This window comes from Dipodomys spectabilis, unplaced genomic scaffold (assembly GCF_019054845.1).
Source record: "Dipodomys spectabilis isolate Male_0828 unplaced genomic scaffold, ASM1905484v1 ptg000187l, whole genome shotgun sequence".
Classification (NCBI taxonomy): domain Eukaryota; kingdom Metazoa; phylum Chordata; class Mammalia; order Rodentia; family Heteromyidae; genus Dipodomys; species Dipodomys spectabilis.
In genome coordinates, this window is record NW_024870864.1 from 9,841,021 (window position 1) to 9,865,790 (window position 24,770).

The 24,770-nt window shown below is 37.0% G+C and overlaps 1 protein-coding gene across 1 annotated transcript in view; it reads left to right on the forward strand.

The window, feature by feature from the left end:
* Mrps9 (mitochondrial ribosomal protein S9) overlaps positions 1–24,770 on the forward strand; it is a 68,622-nt gene that overhangs the window by 29,529 nt on the left and 14,323 nt on the right. Inside the window, exons 3-5 of the mRNA XM_042695519.1 lie at positions 10,518–10,580; positions 10,673–10,703; positions 19,282–19,361. Coding sequence (XP_042551453.1) covers positions 10,518–10,580; positions 10,673–10,703; positions 19,282–19,361 — 174 coding nt within the window. The remainder of the gene's footprint in view (positions 1–10,517; positions 10,581–10,672; positions 10,704–19,281; positions 19,362–24,770) is intronic.

Here is a 24,770-nt window from a genome sequence, read left to right on the forward strand (position 1 = left end):
ACTTTTTAATTGGTATTATAGACCTCATTCTGAAACCAGAGTGTTTTATTCTCCTCAGTGTGAATATGCTGTGTGAAGTTTCTCTAATTGATTTGCTGTGCCCATTCCATTTGATGTATCATTTTTCACAATATTTCATAATTTGTGCTCACTTCTAATGAACAGAGTCGTTAGGACAGGCATGTCTAAGTACAACTGACAGCTAACATTAGGTGCCAGATGCAGTTTATAAAGCTATGTAGAACTGTAGAGAACAGTTTAAATAAATTAGCACCTGTACATTAGTCTCACTTGCTGGTAATTTATAAGCGAATCAGTAGAGATGACATTTAGGTAAGTCATTGATCAAGTTAACAGCTGCAAGCCCACTGCCCAGCTGGGATACCTAATTAATAGAGATTGCAGTCCTGACCCAGTACTTCTCCTGGGTTGAGCCTACAATCTTATTATATTTTGTCTTATGCCTAAGAATATAGTCAAATACTTTGCCTTCATTTTAGGAACTATGGAATTACCAGTATTTGGATTAAAACCTAAAATTTATTTTTTAACATTATTTTTTAATAGTGAGATTAACTATCTGAACCTTAAATTATAATACTTTAGGTTAAATTTTAAAATTTTATATTCTTTTTTTGTCAGTACTTTGTTGTTTGAGATTCAGGTTAAGCATACTTAAATATGTAAAGGAATCTTTTATACTTATTAAATATATATTCCAACTTCGCTTCTGGAAGAAGCGATGTTTGTTGTTGTTGTTGTTGTTTACTGTTGTTTTTTGCCCAACCAACCATTGAACCTAATCTGTGTGTTTTGTAGTTTCTTAAAAATTAGCATAGGGGCTGAGAAGGTGGCTCAGTGGTAGAGCGCTTGCCTTTCATGCATGAGGCCCTGGGTTCAATTCCTCAGCACCACACAAGCAAAAAGAAAAAAGCTGGAAGTGGTGCTGTGGCTCAAGTGGTAGAGCGCTAGCCTTGAGCTGAAGAGCTGAGGGACAGCGCCCAGGCCCAGAGTTCAGGCCCCACGACCAGGCTCCCCCCTAAAAAAAAAAATTAGTGTAAGCTTAAAACATCAAAAATTTTGCCAAGTTAAATTCCATATAAAATTTTGACTTTAGTATAATCTAAATTTAAAGGAAAATGCCCATTTTGTTTTCTGTTCCTGTGGCTTACATTTCTTCTGGATGAATCTAAAACTGGAATATTAAAGCATCAGTAACATTTGTTTTAGTATGTATACCACATGTATTGATGGTTTTACAATACATATTGTTGGTGTTTGGATACCAGGGTGTTTACTATAGGCCATGCCCAAAATCTGCTTCTTACACTGAGACAAAGTCTCTTGAAACACAAATATTGAGCAAAAAAAAATAGAAATATTGTTTTAAGGCTTCTAAGAAGATCATTGAATTCCAATTGTCTTTTTTTTTGTTTTTACTTTTTGTTGTAGTTATTATATTGTTATTTTCAAGGAGTTGTACTAAGGGATTACAATTTCATAAGTTAGGTTATGAGTACAACATTTCTTGGGCAATGTCATCTCCATTTTCCCCCTCCTGTCCCTACCTACACGTTACATAGTTCATTTTTTGCCTAATGTACATTGAATACAACGACTGCATTTGCTCACCCATCTTCCCTCCTGTCTCCCTTTTCCTACCACCATAAAAAGAAAACATGGTTCCATTTCTTGGAATTCATTTTGATAAATAGTAGTTTAGATGTTCGGAGGATTTAAACCTTCGGATTCATCCCCTACATTTACTGTCCTTCAGGCAGCTGGTTTGTTTGTAAATACATAGAACTCCACATAATTTACCATGTTAGGTATATTTTAGATCTAGCTTCCACATATGAGAGGGAACAAAGAGCTCTCTGAGCTTAGCTTAACTTAACATGATTTGCTCTAGGTCCACCATTTCCCTGCAAGTGACATCATATTCTTCTAATGGATGAGTAAATTTCCATTGTGTATATGTGCCACATATTCTTAATCCACTCATCTATTGTAGAGCATCTAGGCTGTTTCCATTACTTGGCTATTGTGAATGCCCAAGAGTGGCATAGTTTTATGTTTAATTTTTAGAGGACTCTCCAAACTACCCTCCAGAGTGGTTGTACTAGTTTACCTTTCTGTTCAGTAGGTTGTTTTTCCCCACTTCACATCCCTGCCAGCATTTATTTGTTACTGTTTGAATTCTTAATGTTGGCCAGTCTTACTGGGGGTGAGATGGGATCTCACTGTTGTTTTGATTTGCATTTCCTTTATGGCCAGAGAGGTTCAGCATTCCCTCCTGTGTTTATTGGCACTTCTTACTTCTGAGAAGTCTGCATTTAGTCCTTTGCCCATGTATTGATTCCTTTATTCATGAGTTGGGGGTTAGTTTTTTGAGTTCCTTGTTTATTGGGGTATTAGAACCTTTTGATATTTTTTTTCTTTTTGTGGAAGGACTAGGTATTTTCTAGTTTTAAGTAATAATTTTCCATGTAGGTTGTTTGGAAGAGGAAAAAGTCTTTATTTCAGATAATTATAAATTTTTACTAAGTCTCATGTTTGAAAAAGTTGGTCCAAGTAGACCAGCCCATAGTTTGGAAGTAAAATTCCAATTTTCCATTTTTAAGATACTTGAGAGACCAGGCCACTTACTGCTGGTCCTTTTTCTAGTAAGTGCCACACTCAATGGAGGATCAAAGAATAGGAACCGTGAACAGATAGACTCACATCAACAGAGAGGATTCTCCTCACCACTGTACTCTTGTGGTTTCTCATGGGCTTAGTTTCACCTATTATAATACGTAAAATTTGCATTATGTAACATGCCATTATGGATATTCCAGAATAATGTATGAGGAAATGACTAGATGGAAAGATTCCATTTCCCTTCCCTTCATGTTTCTCATTTCCTCTCTCCATCCCCCTCTCTTTCACCCAAGGCCTTACACATGCTAAGCAAACACTATCACTAAGCTACAGCCCTGACCTGTTTGTTTTTTATTGTACTTCTGAATCTTTAACATTTTATATAATATGGTCTTCTACCTCCAATTATTTTTATTTTATAATAATTATCTAATTTGAAATGCACTTCTGGTATAAAATAGATTAAGCTTAATGCTTTCCCTTATATTGGAAATTTCTATTTTTTTTTTTTTTTATTTTTTGCCTGTCCTGGGACTTGAACTCAGGTCCTGGGCACTGTCGCTGAGCTTCTTTTGCTCAAGGATAGTACTCTACCACTTAAGCCACAGTGCCACTTCCAGCTTTTTCTGAGGAATTGAATGCAGGGCCTCATGCATGCTAGGCAAGCACTGTACACTAAGCCACTCTATTTCTGTTTATTGTAATAAAACTCAGGGGACTCCGTTCAACTCATGGAAGATCTTACTACATGCAATGAAGTGTTTTTCCAAATGTAGAGCAGTAGCTGCCAAGTTTGAGGAGCATGAATGAAGTTGTCTGCCGTCAGCAAGGAAAGTTTGGGGAAGTTCAGTCATCTATCTGATAGATTTTGAGAGAAATTGATTAAGGAAGCCAATGGCCATCAGTGGAAGAAAGGGAAGAGATGAAGAGTTCAACCTTGTATTTAGAAGAGTTTGAACAATACCTTTATAAATAAACGTCAAATGATGATGCCTGAATAGACCCATGTAGGAGCCAGCCACATGTCATACAGTAGGGTGTGTACCACTGAGCTAGTTTCCTCTAAGCTGGCTTTGTATTAGGTCTGTATGATCCTAGTGAAGGTAAGGGGAAATTTTAACACTTGTGTTGGTGGGGTAGAAAGATGACTGTAGAGGAAGAACTGTTTTATGGTTGCCTCTAGCTATGTGTGATTATCAAATTAAATGAAATTTTTTTTTAAGTCTTAATAGCCATCTATCAATTGTCTAGGAAACCACATAGGTTAGTGGCTATCATTAGGCAGCAGACTATGGAACATTTAGAACATCAGAGAAAGTTCTATTAGACTACAAGATTGATCCTTCATTTCTTCTCAAATATGCATTTGTATTTTTGGCTAGTGTTACTTCAAACAAATAAAACTTGGGAGTACAAGTAATATTAACCTGTCATTTGTTTTCGGATTGTCTTTCATTGATAAAATTCAAAATATGTGAAGAGTTGATGTTGAAATAGTAGTGTACTACAGAGTAGAAAAGTAGAAATTTAGCAGTATAGAAAGTAGTTATTTTTGTTTGAATGAAGCAACAAAGATTCATTAAAGCAATTGCAAATTATTGAAAGAGAATTATTATTCTCTTGTTCACTGTTCTTTTTCTGCTGCATACTAAAAGTAAGGATTTTGCTGTTTTATAGCACCTAATTCTCTGCCTAAAACACATCTGGAGGGTATTCAACTCAAGACTAGTCAACACTCAAAATCACCTTATTTTACCTTATTTTGCTTGAATTTTCTCAAACAGAGTGCTGACTAGGAGTTAAACCCAGAAAGTAGCATACTTATTCTTTTCATTAAATCAAGTCATCCTTTATTTGCTTCAGAATTTAAAAAAAGAAGCTGGGCGTTGGTGGTTCACGCCTATAGTCCTATCTACTCAGGAGGCTGAGATCTGAGGATTGCGGTTCAAAGCCAGCCTGGGCAGGAAACTGTGATACTTTGATCTCCAATAAGCCACCAGAAAACCGGAAGTAGCACTGTGGTTCAAGTGGTAGAGCGCTAGTCTTGAGCTGAAGAGCTGAGGAACAGTGCCCAGGTCCAGAGTTAAAGCCCCACAACCAACGTTCCGCCCACCCCCCCATAAAAAGAAATCTGTGTAGGCTATCAATAGGAGTCAAATGAAAGTGATATAGGTCCAGGTGGCAGGCAGCATGCTGGGAACCTGGTTTCTGTTTTGTGTGTTTCCTTACTTGAGGTACAAATAACTGGCTTATTTTATTTACTAGTCCCTCTCTCTTGTTTCTTTTCCATCCATCCTTTGTTTTTCATGCCTTTTACTAAATTTGTAAGATTGCTTTTTTTAATTTGACCTAATTTGCTTGTTATTTTTCGTATAGTAGCTCATACTGCAGGACCTTATTATGTGTATTCATTTACTTATAGCTGAAATGATTTTTTATGGCAAAGCCAGTTTTCCAGACTCCGAGTTGAATTTCAGAATATTTCCAGCAGATTTCTTTGTTGGCTTGTTTTCTGTTTTAAAGACAGAGATCACCAATAAGTCCTAACATTACATTATAATCAATGTTTTGTTTTCAGGTTCTGACTGATACTTCCTAGTGTCTTCTTTTAAGTCTTGGTGCTCATGAGAAGTGAAATTCCTCAATTACATTTCCCTCTGGGATTCTATTTGGTGATCACCTAAGTTAACAGTAATTTTCATATCCGAAAACGATGCCTGTGATAGCTCAATGATCATTTGACAATGAGTGGCCTGGCATGCCTGTGACTGTAAGGACTGTACCCTAAGTGAAGAGTCATGCTTTTCCATGCCTGTGTGTGTTTCTCCTGTTCAGGAGCCTCCTGCCTAGGAGGTGGCACCCTTGGGACTACTGTATATGGTGCAGACAAGTCTGGTTCTGCAGGCTGATGATGACCTCACAGGACAAGTTGACTGTGGGAAAATGTGTATGATTTCTAAAATTTTCATACCTTCTTACGTAGAAACTTCTCAAGTTTCTATGACATTTGAATGCCTGATAAATATAAATACGCACCTATCACATAGATTTGCAAGTTGTTAATATTTTGCCACATTTTCTTTGTCTGTCTGTATATAGACTGATCAATTGAAAATTAAAGGTATCGTGCAAGACGTTATGTCGAAAACAAACTTTCCAACTTTGGCCGGGGGGCGGGGGGAGGGGGGGAGCGGATGGGAAGGGGAAAAAGAGGTGGCAACAATGCTTGATAAGAAATGTACTCATTATCTTGCCCATGTAATTGTAACCCCTCTGTATGGTATTTTCACAATAAAAGAAAAAAAAAAGAAAATTAATAGAGATCGATATATATTTAGCACCAAAATATATAATAATTCTATCTATAGTGTCATTCGTGTATGTGAACATATATGTAATATTACTTAGTTATTTTAGTTATTTATATATGTAATATATATACAGGTATGTACACATATACATTAGTGTATATGTAGTCAGTATTTAAATTTTCCCAGTTTATTCCCAAAATATGTATATAGCCATTCAGTTATTTTAAGGAATCTAGGCCATTCTGGCTTGCCCATTACTCCTCAAGAAGAGATTTGGAATGTATAAAAAAAAAAAACCACTACAGGGCTGGGAAGGTGACTCAGTGGTAGAGCGCTTGCCTTGCATGCATGAGGCCCTGGGTTCAATTCCTCAGCACCACATAAGCAAAAAGAAAAAAGCCGGAAGTGGCGCTGTGGCTCAAGTGGTAGAGCGCGAGCTGAAGAGCTGAGGGACAGCGCCCAGGCCCAGAGTTCAGGCCCCACGACCAACAAAAAAAAACAAAAAACAAAAACACAAAAAACAAAAGCCCACTACTTAGGTTCCACTGGGTGCTCCTTATAACACCATTCCAAGAGGCGCATAGTCTGCTCATCCCACTGATGTTGGTGATGAGATGACTGATGCTTTGTTTGATTTGACCACTGAACATGTTGTATAAGTACCTTTCCCCCTTGTGCCATTAAGTAATCTGTAGGATAATATTTTGAGTCCATGTAAATTTTTCATTTCCTGAGAATCTTTCAGCCTGTGGCTTTAGCATCTTTTAGCACTGTTGCCTGATGATGACTCACTTGTAACTTGTAAAGGTTTTCTTCTGCCATTCTTTCTACTTTTATTACTGGTATTGTTCCATAAAGAAGCTTACTTTTTCTCCCTGCCCCACACTGTCATAGAGAGATGAAGGCAGGGGGAAGAGAATGAGAAAGAAGGAAAGAAGAGGGAAAGAGAGTTTGTACCTGCCCACATTTGCTCACATGTGTGCAGCTTAAATCTATGTATACCCAATTACTGAGTGTGTTGGAAGGCATTGCTATTGTTCTTTTAGATGCTCAAATTGCCCACCTTTGGCACACACACTTGGCAGTGGGAGGAGCACATTAAAATTGACTCCTGTGTCCTTGGGTATGCTTCCTGTTTTCATAGGTAGATGTCTCAGGCTCATTTTATACATTCTCTGCCTTCCAAACTAATAAAACTGGCTTAGAACTAGGTATTTTTGCATTCATTCCTTACACTGAGAAATGTGTTTGCAAACTAAGATTTGGGAGCTCCGTGATCTTTCAAGGAGACAGAAATAAGAAATATACTTCATAAATATTATAGGATTAATTTTAAAGATTGACTTTATAATGCTTTGTCTAAATACTTAATATTTCAAAGTTTACCCTTTCTTATTTGTTTCTGTGTTCTACAGTAAAAGTTTGGTGCCCTTCCTCACATTACTATGTCTACTTATTTGCTCCAGACTATAATATACATAAAGTATTTCAGAATTATATGAAGATGACTGACATTAAGTCTACAAAGTAAAGTTGATGTATTTGCAATTATATTTTGTTATCAGAAATTAGATTTACTTCTATTTAGATTTTGCGTTTCTTTGGCAAGTTTCATTCTTTATTATATAAAATATTTATATGCTTCAGAGTTGGACTGTAGACAGAGGTACAGTATATCCAGAGGATTCTTCATCTCTATGTCATTTTCAGCTTGCTCCACCTACCCTGTAAGTTGTAATGTTTATTTGTCTGTTTTATTCTTCTTGTGTATATGTTTGCTAAAATATACCTGTGCATCTTTCTTCTCTATAACTATATACAATTTGTGTTTGTCTATTTCCAGCATAGGAAACAGCAACATCTGTTTTAGGACTGTCTAGAATTTGACTGCACAGATATGCCATAATTTGTTCAGACAACCTCTATGTGTAAGGATTTTAGTTATTTCTAATGCTATTTTACTACTCTGGTGACTGTCCTGTGCTAGATTGTTTTGTGTGTGTGTTGTAGGACTGTCTCCTGAGTGAGTCTGTGGATAACTGTGGGTGTAGTTCCGCTGCAGGGGCTTTGCTGTGTGATGCTCCCAAGGTGACTTTGAGCCTTGCCAACATTGTGTGGCCAATTGATTGAACTTTTAGTTCTTCTATTAGATGAAAAGTCTACCTCAGTAGTTTTGATTGCACTTTCTTTGTGAATACATTTGAGCTACATTGTCTTTTTTTAAACGGAATTCAATGTATCTCTTTAAATTCCTTCTGCACTCTCTCTGTAGTCCTGCATGTTAAGTGCAGGTCTGGTTTTGTTTTGTATGTTTAAACTCTAACTCATTTAGAGTTATGTGGTATGAGGTTTGTATACACTTGTATTTTCTCTGGCAATCAGTTGCCTCAGAATCACCTAATAAAAGATTCTTTTTTATCCTGTAGGGAAGAAAGGAAGAGAGGATTTGTCTTTTATATTTTGGATTTGTTTTGATATTTTGGCTTTGATTTATTAAATTAGCATTCTAGTGTTTGTTCTGGTGTTGTTGTTTAAATTAATAGAGGCAGAATAAGAGAATGAAACTTGGCCCAGAACCACAGCCAGGCTCCCTGATAGTTGAATTTATACCCCTGATTATATGGTAGGCAGAGGAAGCCCATGCTCTCTGAAAAGCAGCACTGTCTTCCAGTATACTGCCTGTTCATTCAGCATTCAGACAGGATGCTAAAATCCCAGGCTACAGACCTTTCATCTGACACTGCTCAACAAAAAACTTGTGTCATTCATTATGTTATTGTCTTAAAAGGAGAAGTCTGACCTGTAAAGTTTTAAAAGGTGTTCCTAACTTGGGAGCAATAGTTTTTTTCTAGGAGGTAGAAGCATTTGGAAATGTGTAGGGTAAAATTTGATCATAAGCCCTAGTATAGATTGTGAAAGGGCCAGGGATGTTCAGATCCTCTCCCCTGTGCTACTGGGGGAAAGGGCATAAAGATGGTCTGTAACAACAGCAGTCACACCCAAGAAGGTATGAAGCTCACTACTAAGAAACTTGAAAGAGTATACATCGTTTAACAACTCAGCAAGCACTGGGCAGGCATCAGTGGCTCTCACCAATAATCTTAGCTAGTCAGGAAGGTGGGATCTGAAGATCATGGATTAAAGCCAACCTGGGTAGCAAAGTCCATGAGACTCCCAGCTAACCACCAAAAAGCTGGAATTGGAACTGTGGCCCAAGTGGTTGAGTGCTATCCTTGAGGAAAAGAAAGCTCAGGGACAGCATCCAAGCCCTGAGTTCAAACCCCAAAATGACCAGCATGTACACACACACACACACACACACACACACACACACACACACACACACACACACACACACAGCATCCAAGCCCTGAGTTCAAACCCCAAAATGACCAGCATGTACACACACACACACACACACACACACACACACACACACACACACACACACACACACACACACACACACACACACACACACCTGGAAGGATTAGGGTTGTAGACAGTGGTAGGAAAGATCATCTAAAAACATTAGGAGTGTCATGATAGAGGTAAACTGTATTTACACACACACATACACACACCCCTGGAAGGATTAGGGTTGTAGACAGTGGTAAACTGTATTTACACACACACACACACACACACCTGGAAGGATTAGGGTTGTAGACAGTGGTAGGAAAGATCATCTAAAAACATTATGAGTGTCATGATAGATGTAATGATTTGAATATGAAATGTCCCCTCTAGGCTTAAGTGTTGAAAGTTTGATCCCCAGCTAGTGAGCCTATTTTGGGAGGGACTGGGACCTTTAGGAGGTAGGGCCTAGCTATAGGAAGTAGGTTGATGGGAACTTGCCCTTGAAGGGCACCTTCTCTTTGGTCCCCTTTTGTCTTTCTTTGCTTCCTGGATACCATGACATAAGCATCCCCTGCCACCCCCTCCTGCTGCACAGTGTTCTGCCTCAGCTCAGGCCCCAGTGAATACATCTGCTCTGGAACCCTGAGCCCACATAAATCCTTTCTCCTTTAAACTAAGATATTTGTACCAATAATGAAAAAACTGACCAACATAGTAAATTAGATTCAGAGCCTGTTCTTTCCAAGATTTTGTCTTTGCCCTTGGCAAAGTTGAATGATTGCCTTGAGTATTTTACCATAGATGTTTGCATAGGAGTGCTTTTCACTTTTATTTGCAAACAGATTATTCGTGTATCACATTGAAGGAGTGACACCTTTGAAGCTGACACTTGAAAATTGTCAATACCAATTTAGAAGTTAACGTGGGGTTTGGGGGGGAGGGGAGAGTATGCATGTAGTGATTTTATCATGCTATTTATAAAGTGCTTAGGCATGGCTGGATGGTAGAGTTAATGGCCTCATACTCACAAGACCCTGGTTCAAATGCCAGTAATGCCCTCCCCCAAAAGATAATGAACTGAGACTGTGAAAATGGAACACTAGTTCACTAGTTCAGTGTCTGGTCTACAATAAGTATTCAATAATAGTTATAAATGAGTTTATTTGATATAGTTGTTAATTAACCTTTGTCTGTTATTTACAGAAAGCTATTACTTACCTTCTTCCAAGTGGTTTGTTTGAGAAACGAGCCAGGCCAATAATGAAGGTAGTTACCTTAATTACTTTAAAAAAATTTTTTTTCATTTAGTTTTATATGTTACAGCCATTATCTAATAACACTTTAAATTTATTTTACAGCATCCTGAACAGATTTTTCCAAAACAAAGAGGTAAGTTTGCTAAAGAATAAACTTTCCCCTCCTCTATTACAGTATTGGGTTATATCAGCAGTTGCTCACATATTGTATGGTTGCCATCTTGGTCCTAATTGTCAAAAACGTTTTGTAACTAATAACAAACAACTAGAGTTTATAAGATGTTCTTCATTATTAAAGGATATTCATGTTAGGTAGGGTTAGAGCTTATGCCTGTGCTAATGTCACAGAAGTTACTTGCATTCTGTGCCTCTGTGAGGGAGAATTTAGTATAGATCTGTTGTCAACTCTTTCAACTTTTATTTACATTTTAATTCTTCATTTTAGAGTCATATTTGTCTGAATACAGATTTCTTTCTTTGTCCTTTCAGCCCTTTAGTGATATAATTCCATTGTCGTATGTTACTTTTTTTTTTTTGTCAGTCATGGGGCTTGATCTCTGGACCTGGGCGCTGTCCCTGAGCTCTTAGCTCAAGGCTAACACTCTACCACTTGAGCCATATCACTACTTCCGGCTTTTTCTTCTGCTTATATGGTGCTGAGGAATCAAACCCAGGGCTTCATGCATGCAAGGCAAGTGCTCTACCACTGAGCCACCTTCCCAGCCCTGTATGTTACTTTTGATGAGCAGCTAACCGTCTTTCCTACCATGCCATCTGTTTTCTCCGACTTTTACAAAGAATTTTATTTTTCTTTTTAACCCACAAGCTTTAAAATTGCTAGAGAATTTAATACTAAATGTTCTAATGCATTAGAAGCCTTTTACAGACCAGTGGTAGTTGTCACTTAATTTAGGAGCTGGGCCCAATTGACTCATACCTGTAATCTCAGCTACTCAAGAGGCTGAGATACAAGGAATTATAGTATGAAGACAGGTAGGCAGAAAAATGCAAAGACTTCCTCCAAAACAATCAGCAAAAAGCTGAGCTGGAGTCATGCCTCATGTGGTAGAGTGCCAATCAAGCAAGCACAAGAGCCTGAGTTCAAACCCCAGCACCAGGGGTAAAAATTGTATTCATTGTAAAATAAATGTAAACTTAGATGAGTTCATCAGCTGTGATATGTCCCTGGAGGGATTTTTAAGTTTGTGTTTGTTGTTTCATATGACCATGATACTGATGGGTCAGCATTTCTTATTTTCGATTTCCTTAGGGTAGAACAAAGAGTATAACAGAACTTACTAAGAAATCTGAGTACAAAGAATTTCTATATTTCCATCAGTGTTTTTCCTTCAACCACACTGAAATGAACACAACTCTTTTTCTTTTTCTTTCTTTCTTTCTTTTTTTTTTTTAAAGAACTTGCCACAGAATCTTTCTAGAACACTCAACTTCATTTTCTTAGATGCAGCAACTACCTTTTCTGCTTGAGCTTGTATTTCATCTGTTTAGATGGTACATAATTCATGTGTCCTGTACTTAAAGAAAACATGAAACCATAATACTCCCACTTAGGGTTAAATACAACTGAGTTAGTAATGTGTAGCTGGGCAGCATAGATAGAGTGTCTGAACAGACTGAGTGCTCAGAATGCTTCAGAGAGATTGGAAAGAGTATAGGTACATCCATAGAAATTTTGTTTTGTGTGAGTATTTCTGCTCAGCTGTAGTTCTGTTCAGAACTGAGTGTTCTACAGCTTTACTCTAACCTTAGAAACAACTTTTATGAGACAGATGTTGGTGGCTCATGCCTGTAATCCTAACTGCTCAAGAGGCTGAGATCTGAAGATCATGGTTCAAAGCCAGCCTGGGCAAGAAAATCGGTGAGACTCTTAACTCTAATTAACCACCAGAAAACCAGAAGTGGAGCTGTGGCTCAAAGTATAGAGTGCTACCCTTGAGCAAAAAAGCTAAGGAGCAGCACCTAGCCCTGAGTTCAAGTTCCATGGCCAGCAAAAAGGAAGGAAGGAAGAACTTTTATGTTGAATCTTAAACACTTTGTCTAACCTGTTCATGTCTTTCCTGTTTCCTCAGTCTTTCTTATTTCCTTCATTCTTAGACATGATAATTACAAAATACATCACATCAACTTATTGGGGAAATAAATAAAGGCAATACCCCAAAATCCACTTTGGCTAGTTTTAGAGCATAATTGTAATAAACACAAGTCTCAATAATCTGCTCCTAGTGGCATTCCTATAAATGTAAATGGCAGTGCTTTCAGTCTTTTTTACTGGTGCTGAAAAGTTGAAAAACTTCTTTCAACTTTTTTTTAAAAACTTTTTTTCCAACTTTTCAGCACCTTTACCCTTATCCCTCTCATCTTTTGTTCTATGTATTTCTACTAGTTGTGACTCAGTTGCCCTTCTGAGACTAGTTTTACAGTATGAGATTTACCTATTTACAAGCAGCTAGAATATAACAACTGACGGGGTTTGTCTATCCTCCCACACTGTTCACGTGCCATTTTGAAAATATATTATTTTTTAAATTAAGCAATACTCCTATAGAATTATTCAAATAAGTTTGGCTGTATACCTTCCAATTTTACTGTACATTGTAAATGGAGGACAAACAGATCTTTGTAAGTTGAAATAGTAACTGAACTTTAGGTTCAATAAATGGACCGTGATACTTGTAAGGTTTAACCACTTTATTGAAAGATGGAAGCATCTAAATTGAGTTAACATGAAAACCCTGCTCTGCAACTGGCAGAAGAAAAAGAAAGTACTGGGAAAAATGAAGCTATACACCAGATTAATGACAGAAACAAGAAGGAGCTCTAATGTGAGACATCATGGAATTCAAAGAGGATGGGGAACCGCTCAATGAGACAGGAATGCTAATTTATATGGATAAAACCTAGGATCCATTAAGTGAATGTGATGACCATGAACCTTTTTGCACCAAACATTTAGTATCCATTAAGTGAATGTGATGACCATGAACCTTTTTGCACCAAACATTTACTATTGAAATGTTATAAAGCAAAGCCGTTAACTAAGGCTATAAAGAATTTGAATAACACAGCATGATTTTATAGCTACATATACAAATACAAAGAATACATTTCTATGGAAATGCATGTGGAATGTTAATAGAATTATGATGAAATAGGTCATAAAAAATCTTAACAAAACCCAAACAGTAGAAATCCTATCTGATTTTTCTCACTTAAAATCAATAGAAGCCATGTTGTATTAAAGGCAAAATAAAAATCGAGTTTATAGAGTATTTAGAAGCCCATGACAGTGGGAATAGTTCCTGTCAAATCCAATGAGGTATGGCCACTGTATGCTGCATAGACAAACATACATTATTAGAAATTAAGAGACTGACAATAAGTGAACTAAGCACAGTTTTCAGAAGTGTTCAGTTCAGGGAAAACTAAATTGATGTACATAATGAACAAATTTGAAGAATGAGTGTGGTAATTAATCCAAGTATTCCTTTGAAAAAAGCCAATGAAATCAGTGAACATGGGGCAGATTTGCTAAAGGAGAAACAGAACAACATTAAGTTTTATTTTATTTTGGTAATTTCAGGGCCTCCTCTATGCTAGACAAATGCTCTGTTTCTGAGATTTAGTCCCAGCCCAACAATAAAAATTTAACATAATATTTAGAGAATATTTAAAATATAAGATAGTTAGGAGTAACTTTATTGTAGCTAATTTGAGAACCCTCTCATGTAATAACAGCTAGTGTTTTTTGGAATGTGGAAAAGAATAGGCATACTTCAAAGTGATTCACATATGCTAACCCAAAACCTTCACACTAATCACCTACTTACTATTCTTTCCTCTACTTTATAGATGGGAAATGAAAAGCAGAGTTTAACTCACTAAGGACACAAAGCCAGGAAGGGCATGTAGAAAGGCCAAAGGGCTCTACCTCAGAACATGTCTGTGTGGCCACCAACTCCATGAACTCTTACACAGGTGGCTTAGAGAATAATGCAGTTGTCACAATTGTCTTACTTAGGAAAATGCAGATTGGACGAAAAGCCAGAGAAGCCCAAGATCAGAGGTCTATGAAAGAGACCTGCACCTAAGTCCTGCCAGTTCCGAGATGCAGATGAAAACAAGTAACGGCTTCTAAATTTACTTTAAGGCTCACATAATTATCAAGTCCAGAGAAGAATTGTTTGGAAAAGAAGCCTATATCAAATGCTAACCAAATAAAGCATTTTATTAAGAAAATATACTAGAGAGCATTTTTCCCTGGGAACATAAGAATGGTTTGACATTAGGAAGTTAATATCAATGTAATTTTCTCTGTGAGTCAAAGGGAGAGTATTTCCAGAGAGAAAACAAAATCAGTTAACAAAGTTGAGCATTTTTTGTTGTTGTTTGGTTTTATTTGGATTGTTTTGTTAAAAAAACAAACTAGAAGTGAGAACCTTCATTAATTTGAGGAAGGCTATCATGAGAAACAGAAATGAATTGAAACTTAAATTCGTCATTTTTTAATTGTTACATTCAGGAACAACAAAGGTTATGTCCACATGTACCTCATCATTCAGTATTGTTTTAGAAATCTTACCCAGTGTAACTTAAAAAAAATTATGGGACCAAAAATAGAGTTCTAGGAGTAGTTTCTTCCTGCCTAGAAGTACGAGTCTTGGTTCAATCCCTAGATCTTTCACTCCACCAAAAAGTAGAAAGTAGGAAAAAGCAGTGTAGACTAAACAAAGAAACACCAAGAAGAACCTTAAAGAAATTAGGAAGAGTCCTCTGATACAGTATCAAGTGTTGCTTGCTTGTTTGCTTGCTACTCCCCCACATTTGACAGGCAGAGGCAGGAGGAATGCAAGTTAAGGCCATCCTGGCTTCGTAGAAAGACCATGTCTCAGCCAAATAGCTGAGGTTGTAGCTTAGTATAGTGTATATGCATATAGCATATACAAGGCCGTACATCCTGTCCCTAGCACTGTAGAAAGAAAAAAAAAAGAAATTGGAAACAATAAACTGTGAAAAATCATAAAGACTATTATGAAATTGTCAGTAGAATATTATTACTTGGATATCTGAATTCCAAAACACAACATCAGTTGTTCTGAAACTTTTTAATGATCCTTTTCATAGAAAGGTACCACAGGTAGTTAAAGGCTGAACTGCTGACTATGTGGAAGCCAATTCGCATCCTGCCTGTCAGTGACATCAGTGTCCACCACACATGATGAAATGGCCATACACTGGAGTGTAATGATGATACAGGCAACAGAACTGTGATACTGACAGAAAATAAATTGCTGTCTTTCTCATTCTTTATGTATTTTGCAGAACCACTTTGAAAAACACGGAATCCAAGCTGTATGTGTGTGTGTGTGTATATATATATATATTTACATGTGCCAGATGTATGTGCATGTGTCCCTTTTAATCTGTTTAAAGGAATATTACAAAGTAGATTGTGTCCAAATGATAGAGTTGGGTTAAACTTTACAAAGTCACTGTATGATATGCAATTAAGAAATTTAAACTCCAGAACAGAAGTAAAGTGGCTAGTATACAGGAATAGATAGATATACAGCCCTCATTATTTTTTAAATGATATTAAACCACAAAAAAAAAAAAAAGCAAAGACAAAGATGACAAACTACTGCGAAGGTAAAAGCTTTGACAAAAAGACATTAGAAAAATTTGGGGCTGGGAAGGTAGCTCAGTGGTAGAATGCTTGCCTTGCATGCATGAGGCCCTGGGTTCAATTTCTCAGCACTACATAAGCAGAAAAAGCCAGACGTGGCACTGTGGCTCAAGGGGTAGAGCGCTATCCTTGAGTTGAAGAGCTGAGGGACAGCGCCCAGGCCCAGAGTAGACCCCCCATGACCAAAAAAAAAAAAATTAAATGTGACAAAGGCTTGAAACCTAAAGTAAATATTTTTTACATATATTAACAACAGAAAAGCCTGAATAGGAAAATGGACTAAAGGAAAGCAATATGTAAAAGAAAAAAAAAAGCCATTAAACATTTGAAAATGTCAGACCCGAAATAATTCCTTTACAATAATAATAACAAAGAGGCTGTTTCTTGGCCAGAAGATAAGAAAATTTTAATATATGTCAAGAAAAATTAGAAACAGTTCAAATAGTTATCATAGAGTTTCTAAATAAACTGTGAGAGCCATACTAGGCATTATGGACAAATGGTGAAAGGAATGGAGTAGATGGCGTATATCAGCCCAGGTTGGACTGGGATAGAAAGGCAGCTAAAAACACTACAGAGCAAACTCCCTACCTGATTCTTTTTAAGAATTTCCCATGGTTTCTTGAAACTTAACTTATAAAATGACATTGATAGTTTATAATTTTGAAAGAAGCTCTGGAATATTGTCTTCTATTATAGGAACATGCAACACGTCTTGTCATATGTGTGTCATGTATTACTACTTAGGTTTGTTTCTAAGAAGAGCAGACAGTACTGTTTCCTCGAGGTAGCCCTGTAAGAGCTAGAAAGAGCTAGAAATCCCACCTTTCCTCTAACCAAGCAATGTCAACATGTAATCCTCATAGCAACAGTACATACTTGTATAATTAATACTGTCTTTTTTAAATCTGTTCATAAATGGGAAGAGGCAGTATCAAGAGCAACAAAGTAACTAAATCATTTGCAATACCAATAAAGAGTACAGAATAAGAGATTTGTATAGAAAACAAAAACTGAAGACCAGAAGTGAAAAATCTGAATATTTGGAAGACATATTGCATATTTCTGTAATGGAAGACAATATTCCAAAAGTTCTTTCAAAATTATAAATTATCAATATCATTTTACAAGTTAAGTTTCAAGAAACCCTAGGAAATTCTTAAAAAGAATAAGGTAGGGAGTTTGCTCTATCCAATGTCAAAATGAAGCAGAAAGTTCTGATGGGTACAATGGTGCTTGTGATACAGAATAAACAGAACAGTGGAACAGAGTAGAATATTAACCTCCAGCAGGAGTGCATGTCAGATTTTGTGATTTCTAAGACAAGTTTTTCAAATTTTAGTGTCTTTGCTAACAAGATACACTTATCAGTAATGTCAGTTCTGATATCTGCTATGGTTTTGTGTGCATATGTGTGCATGTGTGTTATATACAAGATGGGATATCTTTATTTTGGGGAGATTTGAACTAAGGGCTCTACCATAACAGCTACTGGAAAATCCAATGAATTTAATTTAAAAAAAAAAAAAACTGTTTAAACATGGTGTTTAAAATGATTAGAGCATCTTTAAGCCATGGGCAAATAATTTTATCTTTCAATCCAAATGTCCAATAGTTCTTATTTTTCACTATTCATTAGGATATTTTGGTTCTCTGTTAGGTATATTCACATAAAGTAGCTTGGGTCTGCCTAATACTAATTATCCCCAGAGAAAAAAGTATCTTGCATATGATTTAGAAAATATCACAGCAGGAAAGTGCTTACTTAAAAAAAAAAAAAAAAAGAAGAAGAAGAAGGCTCTTTTCTGCTGGCTAAAATAATCCATGACCTTACACACATAAATTCCAGATAAATATCTAAATTTCAGAATAAAAGATAAGAAAATTGTTCTGGAGAGCCTAACACCTTTAAGCATACACACTCCATCGGTACAAAGACTGCTCACAAGGGTGTAGAAACAGTGGTTTTCATGCACACTGGTTGTGGCCCTCTAAAGGCCCACAGCATATATACCACACTTAATATGTGTACAGTAATCAACTGACATGACAATAGGGCAGTCTGCAAAACTGTCCAAAGAAGCTCTGTGATGAGATCAATAATGAACAAGAAGATGGGAAATACAGCTATAAAGAAAAAGAAACAGATTTAACTATGGTATATATGTGATATATATATATATATATATATATATACAATATATCATGTATTATGTAACATAATATATTACATATTATATAATACTAAATATTTACATATTATATTTTATATATTATATAGCAAAAGTAATTTACAATTCATGTATGGACCTGGAAGTGTGGTCTTTACAGGAGTCACTGCAAATAGTTACTTGTGAAACAGATCAACAGTAGACAGAGAGTGTGGAAATGGTGCTTGTCTTATTTATATAGGTTCATTTTCAACATAGTGTCTTGTACATCTCATTGTTACAGTGGGTCAACCTGACCCCCTGTATTCAGAAGGAATTATAGGCAGCTCCTTTCTGAGGACCCTTCTGTCACAGATGTTTTAAACTCAAAGGCAAGTCGCCACAGGTTGAAACAAATGCTGTGGCATAGAAAAATAAGTTCTTATTTTTAAAATTTGTTACAGTATGTGTGGCTTGAAATTTTAGAGTATAATGCATTATTGACTACCAAGTTTCCTTTTGAGGAACACAGGGATACATTGTTTCTGTGGCCATAATTAATCTTTGTGGTCCTTTATAGATAATTTGATGTGTTTTATGTGTTTTTACTTTAAAACAATTTACAAGACATTCTCATAGTGGACTATTTCATTGAATGTTTATGCTAGCTAGTCTGAAATATTAAATATCCTAAATATTTGCATATTAAATGGCAAACTAAATATGAATTCTAAATACTAGTACATTTTTATTTTAAAAGATAAGCCAATTATAAAAGTGTCCAATAACTGTAGTTAAATACTGCTGTTGGCCTACCTATATATCTTTTTATTTCTTTTTGTCTGGCTTTTTATTAGCAATCCAATGGGGAGAAGATGGCCGCCCATTTCATTTTCTCTTCTATACTGGCAAACAATCATATTATTCATTAATGCATGTAAGTATATAACATCTATGATAAATATGAATTGTATCTACAAAATTAATCATATTACAAATGTTTTCCCCCTTCAGAGTTTAATGTTTTAATAATGGCTGAAAATAAAATTTCCAAGGTAAGGCAGTGTTAATGAAATGTTTTATATTATTTTTTATTTGATAAAGATAAATCTTACAGACTTTGTGCTGAAATTGTCCTTAAAATACTTTCACTTGCAAATTGAAATTATAGTGCATGTGTATGCTTGGAGGCTAAAGCAAGAGGGATCCCCGAAAACCCTGTTAGCAGGACCAGAAGACATTGAATTTACCTTGAGAGTTGTCTGTACTTTGCGTCTTTTATTCATATGAAGTTTTTGCTTTTCACGGGCTAATGCGGTGTGAGTCCAAACCACACCTGAAAAATGTTTCTGTTCCACTTTGACTTCCAACTGCGTTTTAGTCTATTGTGGACAATTTTTGTTTTGTTTTAAGAGCTGTGTTTGATAGTGTGCACATTTGGGAGAATTCTCCAAAATTACCGTGAAAAAGAGCTGAATGCCACTGCATCCCATTTTAAAGGGCAGGATCCATTTTATTTTTAGAACACGATGTCAAGTTCTATTTTAGTAGGTATATGAGTTTTTAAAGTTACAGGAATATTTATAGGGCTTCCCCCATCTACGGTCAGCTTTCAATGGCTTGAATCAATGTGCCCATTTACTCTATTTTTTTAGACTTATCTGCTGTTTATTTGTGCTCCACAAACCCAGAGGACAAAATCCCCACTTGTCAGGTACATTTATTTCTTGGGGAAAAAAAAAAAGAAACCTTTCTTTTTGCTTTTTGTTGACCTTGGGCAAATGAGCTTCTTGCCCTGGCAGAAATGAAATGAATGATAAATGTAGAGTGTGTCTTTGCTGAGTAATGGAGCTTCGACTCTTGCTTCCACTGAGGCTTTCTCCCGCACAGCCCGAGGCTGCCCGAGGACCCCTGCTGTTCATTTAAATAGGTATGTCAAATCTGCCTCCAAACGCTGCTGGTTTGATCTGTGGTAATATTTGTGAAGGTTCCATATGGACTTGAGCCCCCTGCAGTGCTAAGAAATAATGTACAACGCTTCATGGTGCAGACGCAAATTTTCTCTGAAAAGGGATGCGGTGCAGTGTTTTAGCTGTCGGAGGGGATGATGGAGCTGACGCGCTAGGCCTGTCAACTTGTTACACGGATGGGTTGCACGCAGCGAAGCTGTGGAAAATCTGTGCCTTTTAACTTTTCTACTTAATCACGGTTGTAGCATTGCCTTTAGACTGTATGCTACATTAATTCTCTTCCTGCCTTCTGCCTTTCATCCCAAGTTTCACGGAAAAAAGTAAAGCATGCAGGTCTTGCAGAGGAGCCTTATCAAACAGCTGTCATCTGACAAGCCATTTGCATTTGTTTTGGCTGAATCTGAGCAACCCAAGGGGGAGATACTGTGTTGCATTCCATCGTAATGAAGAAATTACACATTGTGGAAGAGCCCCAACTTTATTTTTAGTTCAATTTTAGTTTATGTGTTTTACAAGGCTTTTCTCTAGAAACTTAGGCTTCTCAATAGGTAAGAGTTCAACCTACTCTGGAACTAAAATGCCACATTATATATCATACTAATAATCACTCTTTGTTTGGGGGCAGTGTAGGTGCTATTACATACTCCAGAGTTCCTAAATGCTTGCCAGTCACTTCAGCATCACTATGGCAGATGTCATTAATTACAAGTGTGGCCACACCAAGCACACAACTCTACCTTCTGGTGCTGGAACTTTGGAATAGCACCTACACGTTCTCAATTGAACTCAGCACTAACTGGGCTAAAGTCAAATGGAGCACTGCACATAAAATCCACTTGTGAAGGCTGGATGGTCAGGTGCTTTCTGTCCTTTGTTCTCCCTCTCTCAGTGGGAGGCAGAGGTGGTAGGGACGCCCCCTCTCTCTTCTTATCCTGAGTGATCACTTTGCTATCCTCCCCAGAGCACAGGAAGACTGACAGGCTTGAAAGGCTTGAAAATGAATCTTTGTTGCTATTTGTTGTTATAATTTTTTTTCCTCTGTGACAAGGGAAAAGGCACTAAGCCAAACTGTTTATCCCCTTCTTTGTCCAGCTATAATTGCATGAGACATGGCAGTCTCTGGCCGGGCTTTTGACAAGGAAACAGATTTCAAGCCCATCCCATGTGTAGCTGTGTGAGGAGACTGTGTCTGAGGCCAGTTAACCTGCCTTATTTTCTGTAATTATAAACTGGTCTTTGTAGTATTGAGTGACTGTGCATATTGCGTGTACATACTACTTTATAGCAACTAAGAAAAGTCCTGCTACAGTTGACTGTTAAGGATAGTATATAATGTTTAGTGAAGACTGTCTATCAGTTTTGTGGAAAATGAGATTTTTGAGGAAAGATGACAAAGGAAGTAAACAGGCAGTTTATTGTTTCTTCCCCAACAGTGAAGCCTGATAGGAAATGTGAAGTGAAGGAAATGTCACCGTTCCTTGAGGGTCTCACACCGACTGTATCACACTGTAGAGATTCATTGCAGGTCTTTTGGAACACCTATTTTCTTATAGACATAGTGGTCCATTGGGGTCCTGGGAAAGTAATATCCCAAATATTTTATAAAACAAAGTATACATATATAGTGAAAAGGTATTAAAAATAATATGGACATGGTTTCTTAAACTGTAGAAAGTAATTTGAAGAAATAAGAGACTTCCTAAGCTCTTCAGAGAAGACCCATGCTTCGCAGCATAGGTTGACCTTGCTTGTTTTTACTCAAAACAGGCAGTTTCCCATTCCCTTAAGAGTCATTTAACCAGTAGAACTTGCATACTCTTCAGACAAGATTTAGGGCTTCAGTTTAGGTTTCGGAAACAGAAGGAAAAAAAGAGAAAGAAACAAAAGAGGCCTCTTGAGACAACTGAGTGAAAGCATAAAAGAAAAGGAAGAAGTAAATGTCTGCCAAAAAAAAAAAAAGCTTCTTAGACTCAATGGTGTAGTGTCGGCCTAGTATATGTGAGACCCCTGGGTTTGATTTTGAGCATTCAGAGAAAACAAGAGAAGGAAGAGAGGAATAGAAAGAGAGAGGGAGAGTGGAGGAGATGGAGAGAGAGAGAGAGAGAGAGAGAGAGAGAGAGAGAGAAAGGAATGGGAGGGAAAATGCTGTACTGTGCTATGTAGCCCAATAACCAATTTTTTTTTTAAGTAGCCTAGATTTAGGCTAGGGAGAAACCCTGTGTGCACAGTTTAGGGGAGGCAAAGTGCTAGGCCTTTGGGCCTATTTAGGGTGACCAGCAGGTGGTAAAGGGAATAGTGATCTATAATCATGACTGAGACATTTGCAACCTTGGTTGACACCATTCAGCTTGTGCAGCTCAGTTAATTTTAAGAAAAATAACAGTTTAGGTTTACAAATTTTGCTAGTATATGTTCTTGAAAAATTAAATAAAATTCACTAAAAATGAGTTGAAAATTGTGTTCACTTTCCCATTGCTGTAACAGAATATCTGAGATAATCTGCTTTAAAAAGTAAGGTTTATTTTGGCTCACAGCTTTGGGGAGATAATATACAGTCTGACACCATGTTTCCTTTTTCCTTTTTTGGTGGTACTGGCTCTGGACTATGGACTTTGTGCTTGCTAGACAAGTGCTCTACTACTGAGGCACATCTCCAGCAGCTCAGAGCTTTGGAAGTTTCAATCCATGGGCAGTAAGCCCTGATGCTTTGAGGCCTATTGCAAGGATAACACATAATAGAACAAAACTTCCCTGTGTCTTGGTGAGGAAGTGAAAAAAAGACCAGTGTCCTACACTCCCCTTCAAGGGCCCAACCAGAATAACTTAGAAGACCCCCACTAGGCTCTGTCTCGTAAACCTCTACTACCTCTCAAAAGTGCCACCTGTTTACCAAGCCAGATCCTTTGGAGGCCCAAAGCATAGCACAAATCACATGAAGCTCATGGAAGGTGACTAGTGACTGAGAAGTAGGACCCCTTTTGTCAGATATAATTTATTAAGCCAAGGCATGTCTGTAATGCAACTTTTCCCAAAGTGCTTTCTGTGGACCACTGGTTATGAAATATTTTTAAGGGGGTATAAAGTAAAATTAGGTTAGAAATGTTGTATCATGGACTGAAGAACTCAGGATGTAAAAACTCTGTGAAGGCTGTAAGGAAAGTTGTTGCTTTAACACACTGGTGCTCCAAGGAAGATGCATCTCAGAACCCTTTGTGCCCAGAACACCTTTTAATGTCCCAACAAACCCACGTTGGGAAAAGTCTTCACAAAATTCTGAAAACTGTATGTTGTGCTTGTAAGAATTGCTCTAATATATTCTCTTAAAATACAGGTGATAAAGTTTCCCCAGTTTTCAGCCTGGTGTAGCTCCAACACAATAAGCATTTCAGAAATGTTGCATAAGTTTGTCTTGCCCAATCTCTTACAAAAAGATGGACATGCAATTCTGAAAACTGCACTTGACATTCAGCATTATATGGAAACTTCACTTGAATCTTAGGAATAAGTTTACAAAAAATTAATGGGATATATCTTATTTTTATTTATTTATATTTAAGTAGATATACAAAGGGGTTTTAATTCCACAAATCAGTTTTAAGTACATTATATCTTGATCAATGTCATGGCTTTATCATTCTCCCTATCTCAAAGTACTTCTGTAAATCGAAGAAATGACATGGCCAAAGGAAAATTACACTAAACAAATATATAAAGTGAAGGACTAAATAGTTCATCATAGACAAACTATTGTGATACATTGAAAAACAGTTTGAAATTCGAAAGAGGTATTTCTAATCATCCTAACTTAGAAACAGAACTCACTCTCTGTGGCTGTGAAAGAAGTTTCTGGCTTGTTCAAAGGTTGCCCAATTTGTTTTAGATGACGTGAGTATCCTGAGTTCTTAAAGCCTGAGAGCCGCAGTGCAGAGGTGATGCAGGCTCAGGAAACTAGGGCCTCCCCTGGAATATTGGGAAAGTTTTGCTTGGCTTAGAGATGTTTCTAGATTCTCTTTGTGACCTTGCAGCAAGTATTTAACACTCTTAAATGTAGTGCTATTATCTTTAAAACTAGAATTAACTAGTGACCCTTCTCACACTGAGCTATTATAAAATAGCTGTTTTACAGCTGTGTAAAGTGCTTATTTTTTTAAAAGCTATGGACTGATGGTGAGGTATATCTGCATGCTGTTTTAGGACTTCTCGGCAGCCAGAGTTAATTCAGTAATTAATTCAGCAGTAGAAATTGCTGTTCTTGAGGTATCTTTAATGTACATTTCCTTTACATACGAATAACTACCATTGTATATTTTGCGTGCTCCAAAGATAACAACTCGGAAGGTTACTTTTCGAAAGCACAGATTCACCTTATTGCCTCT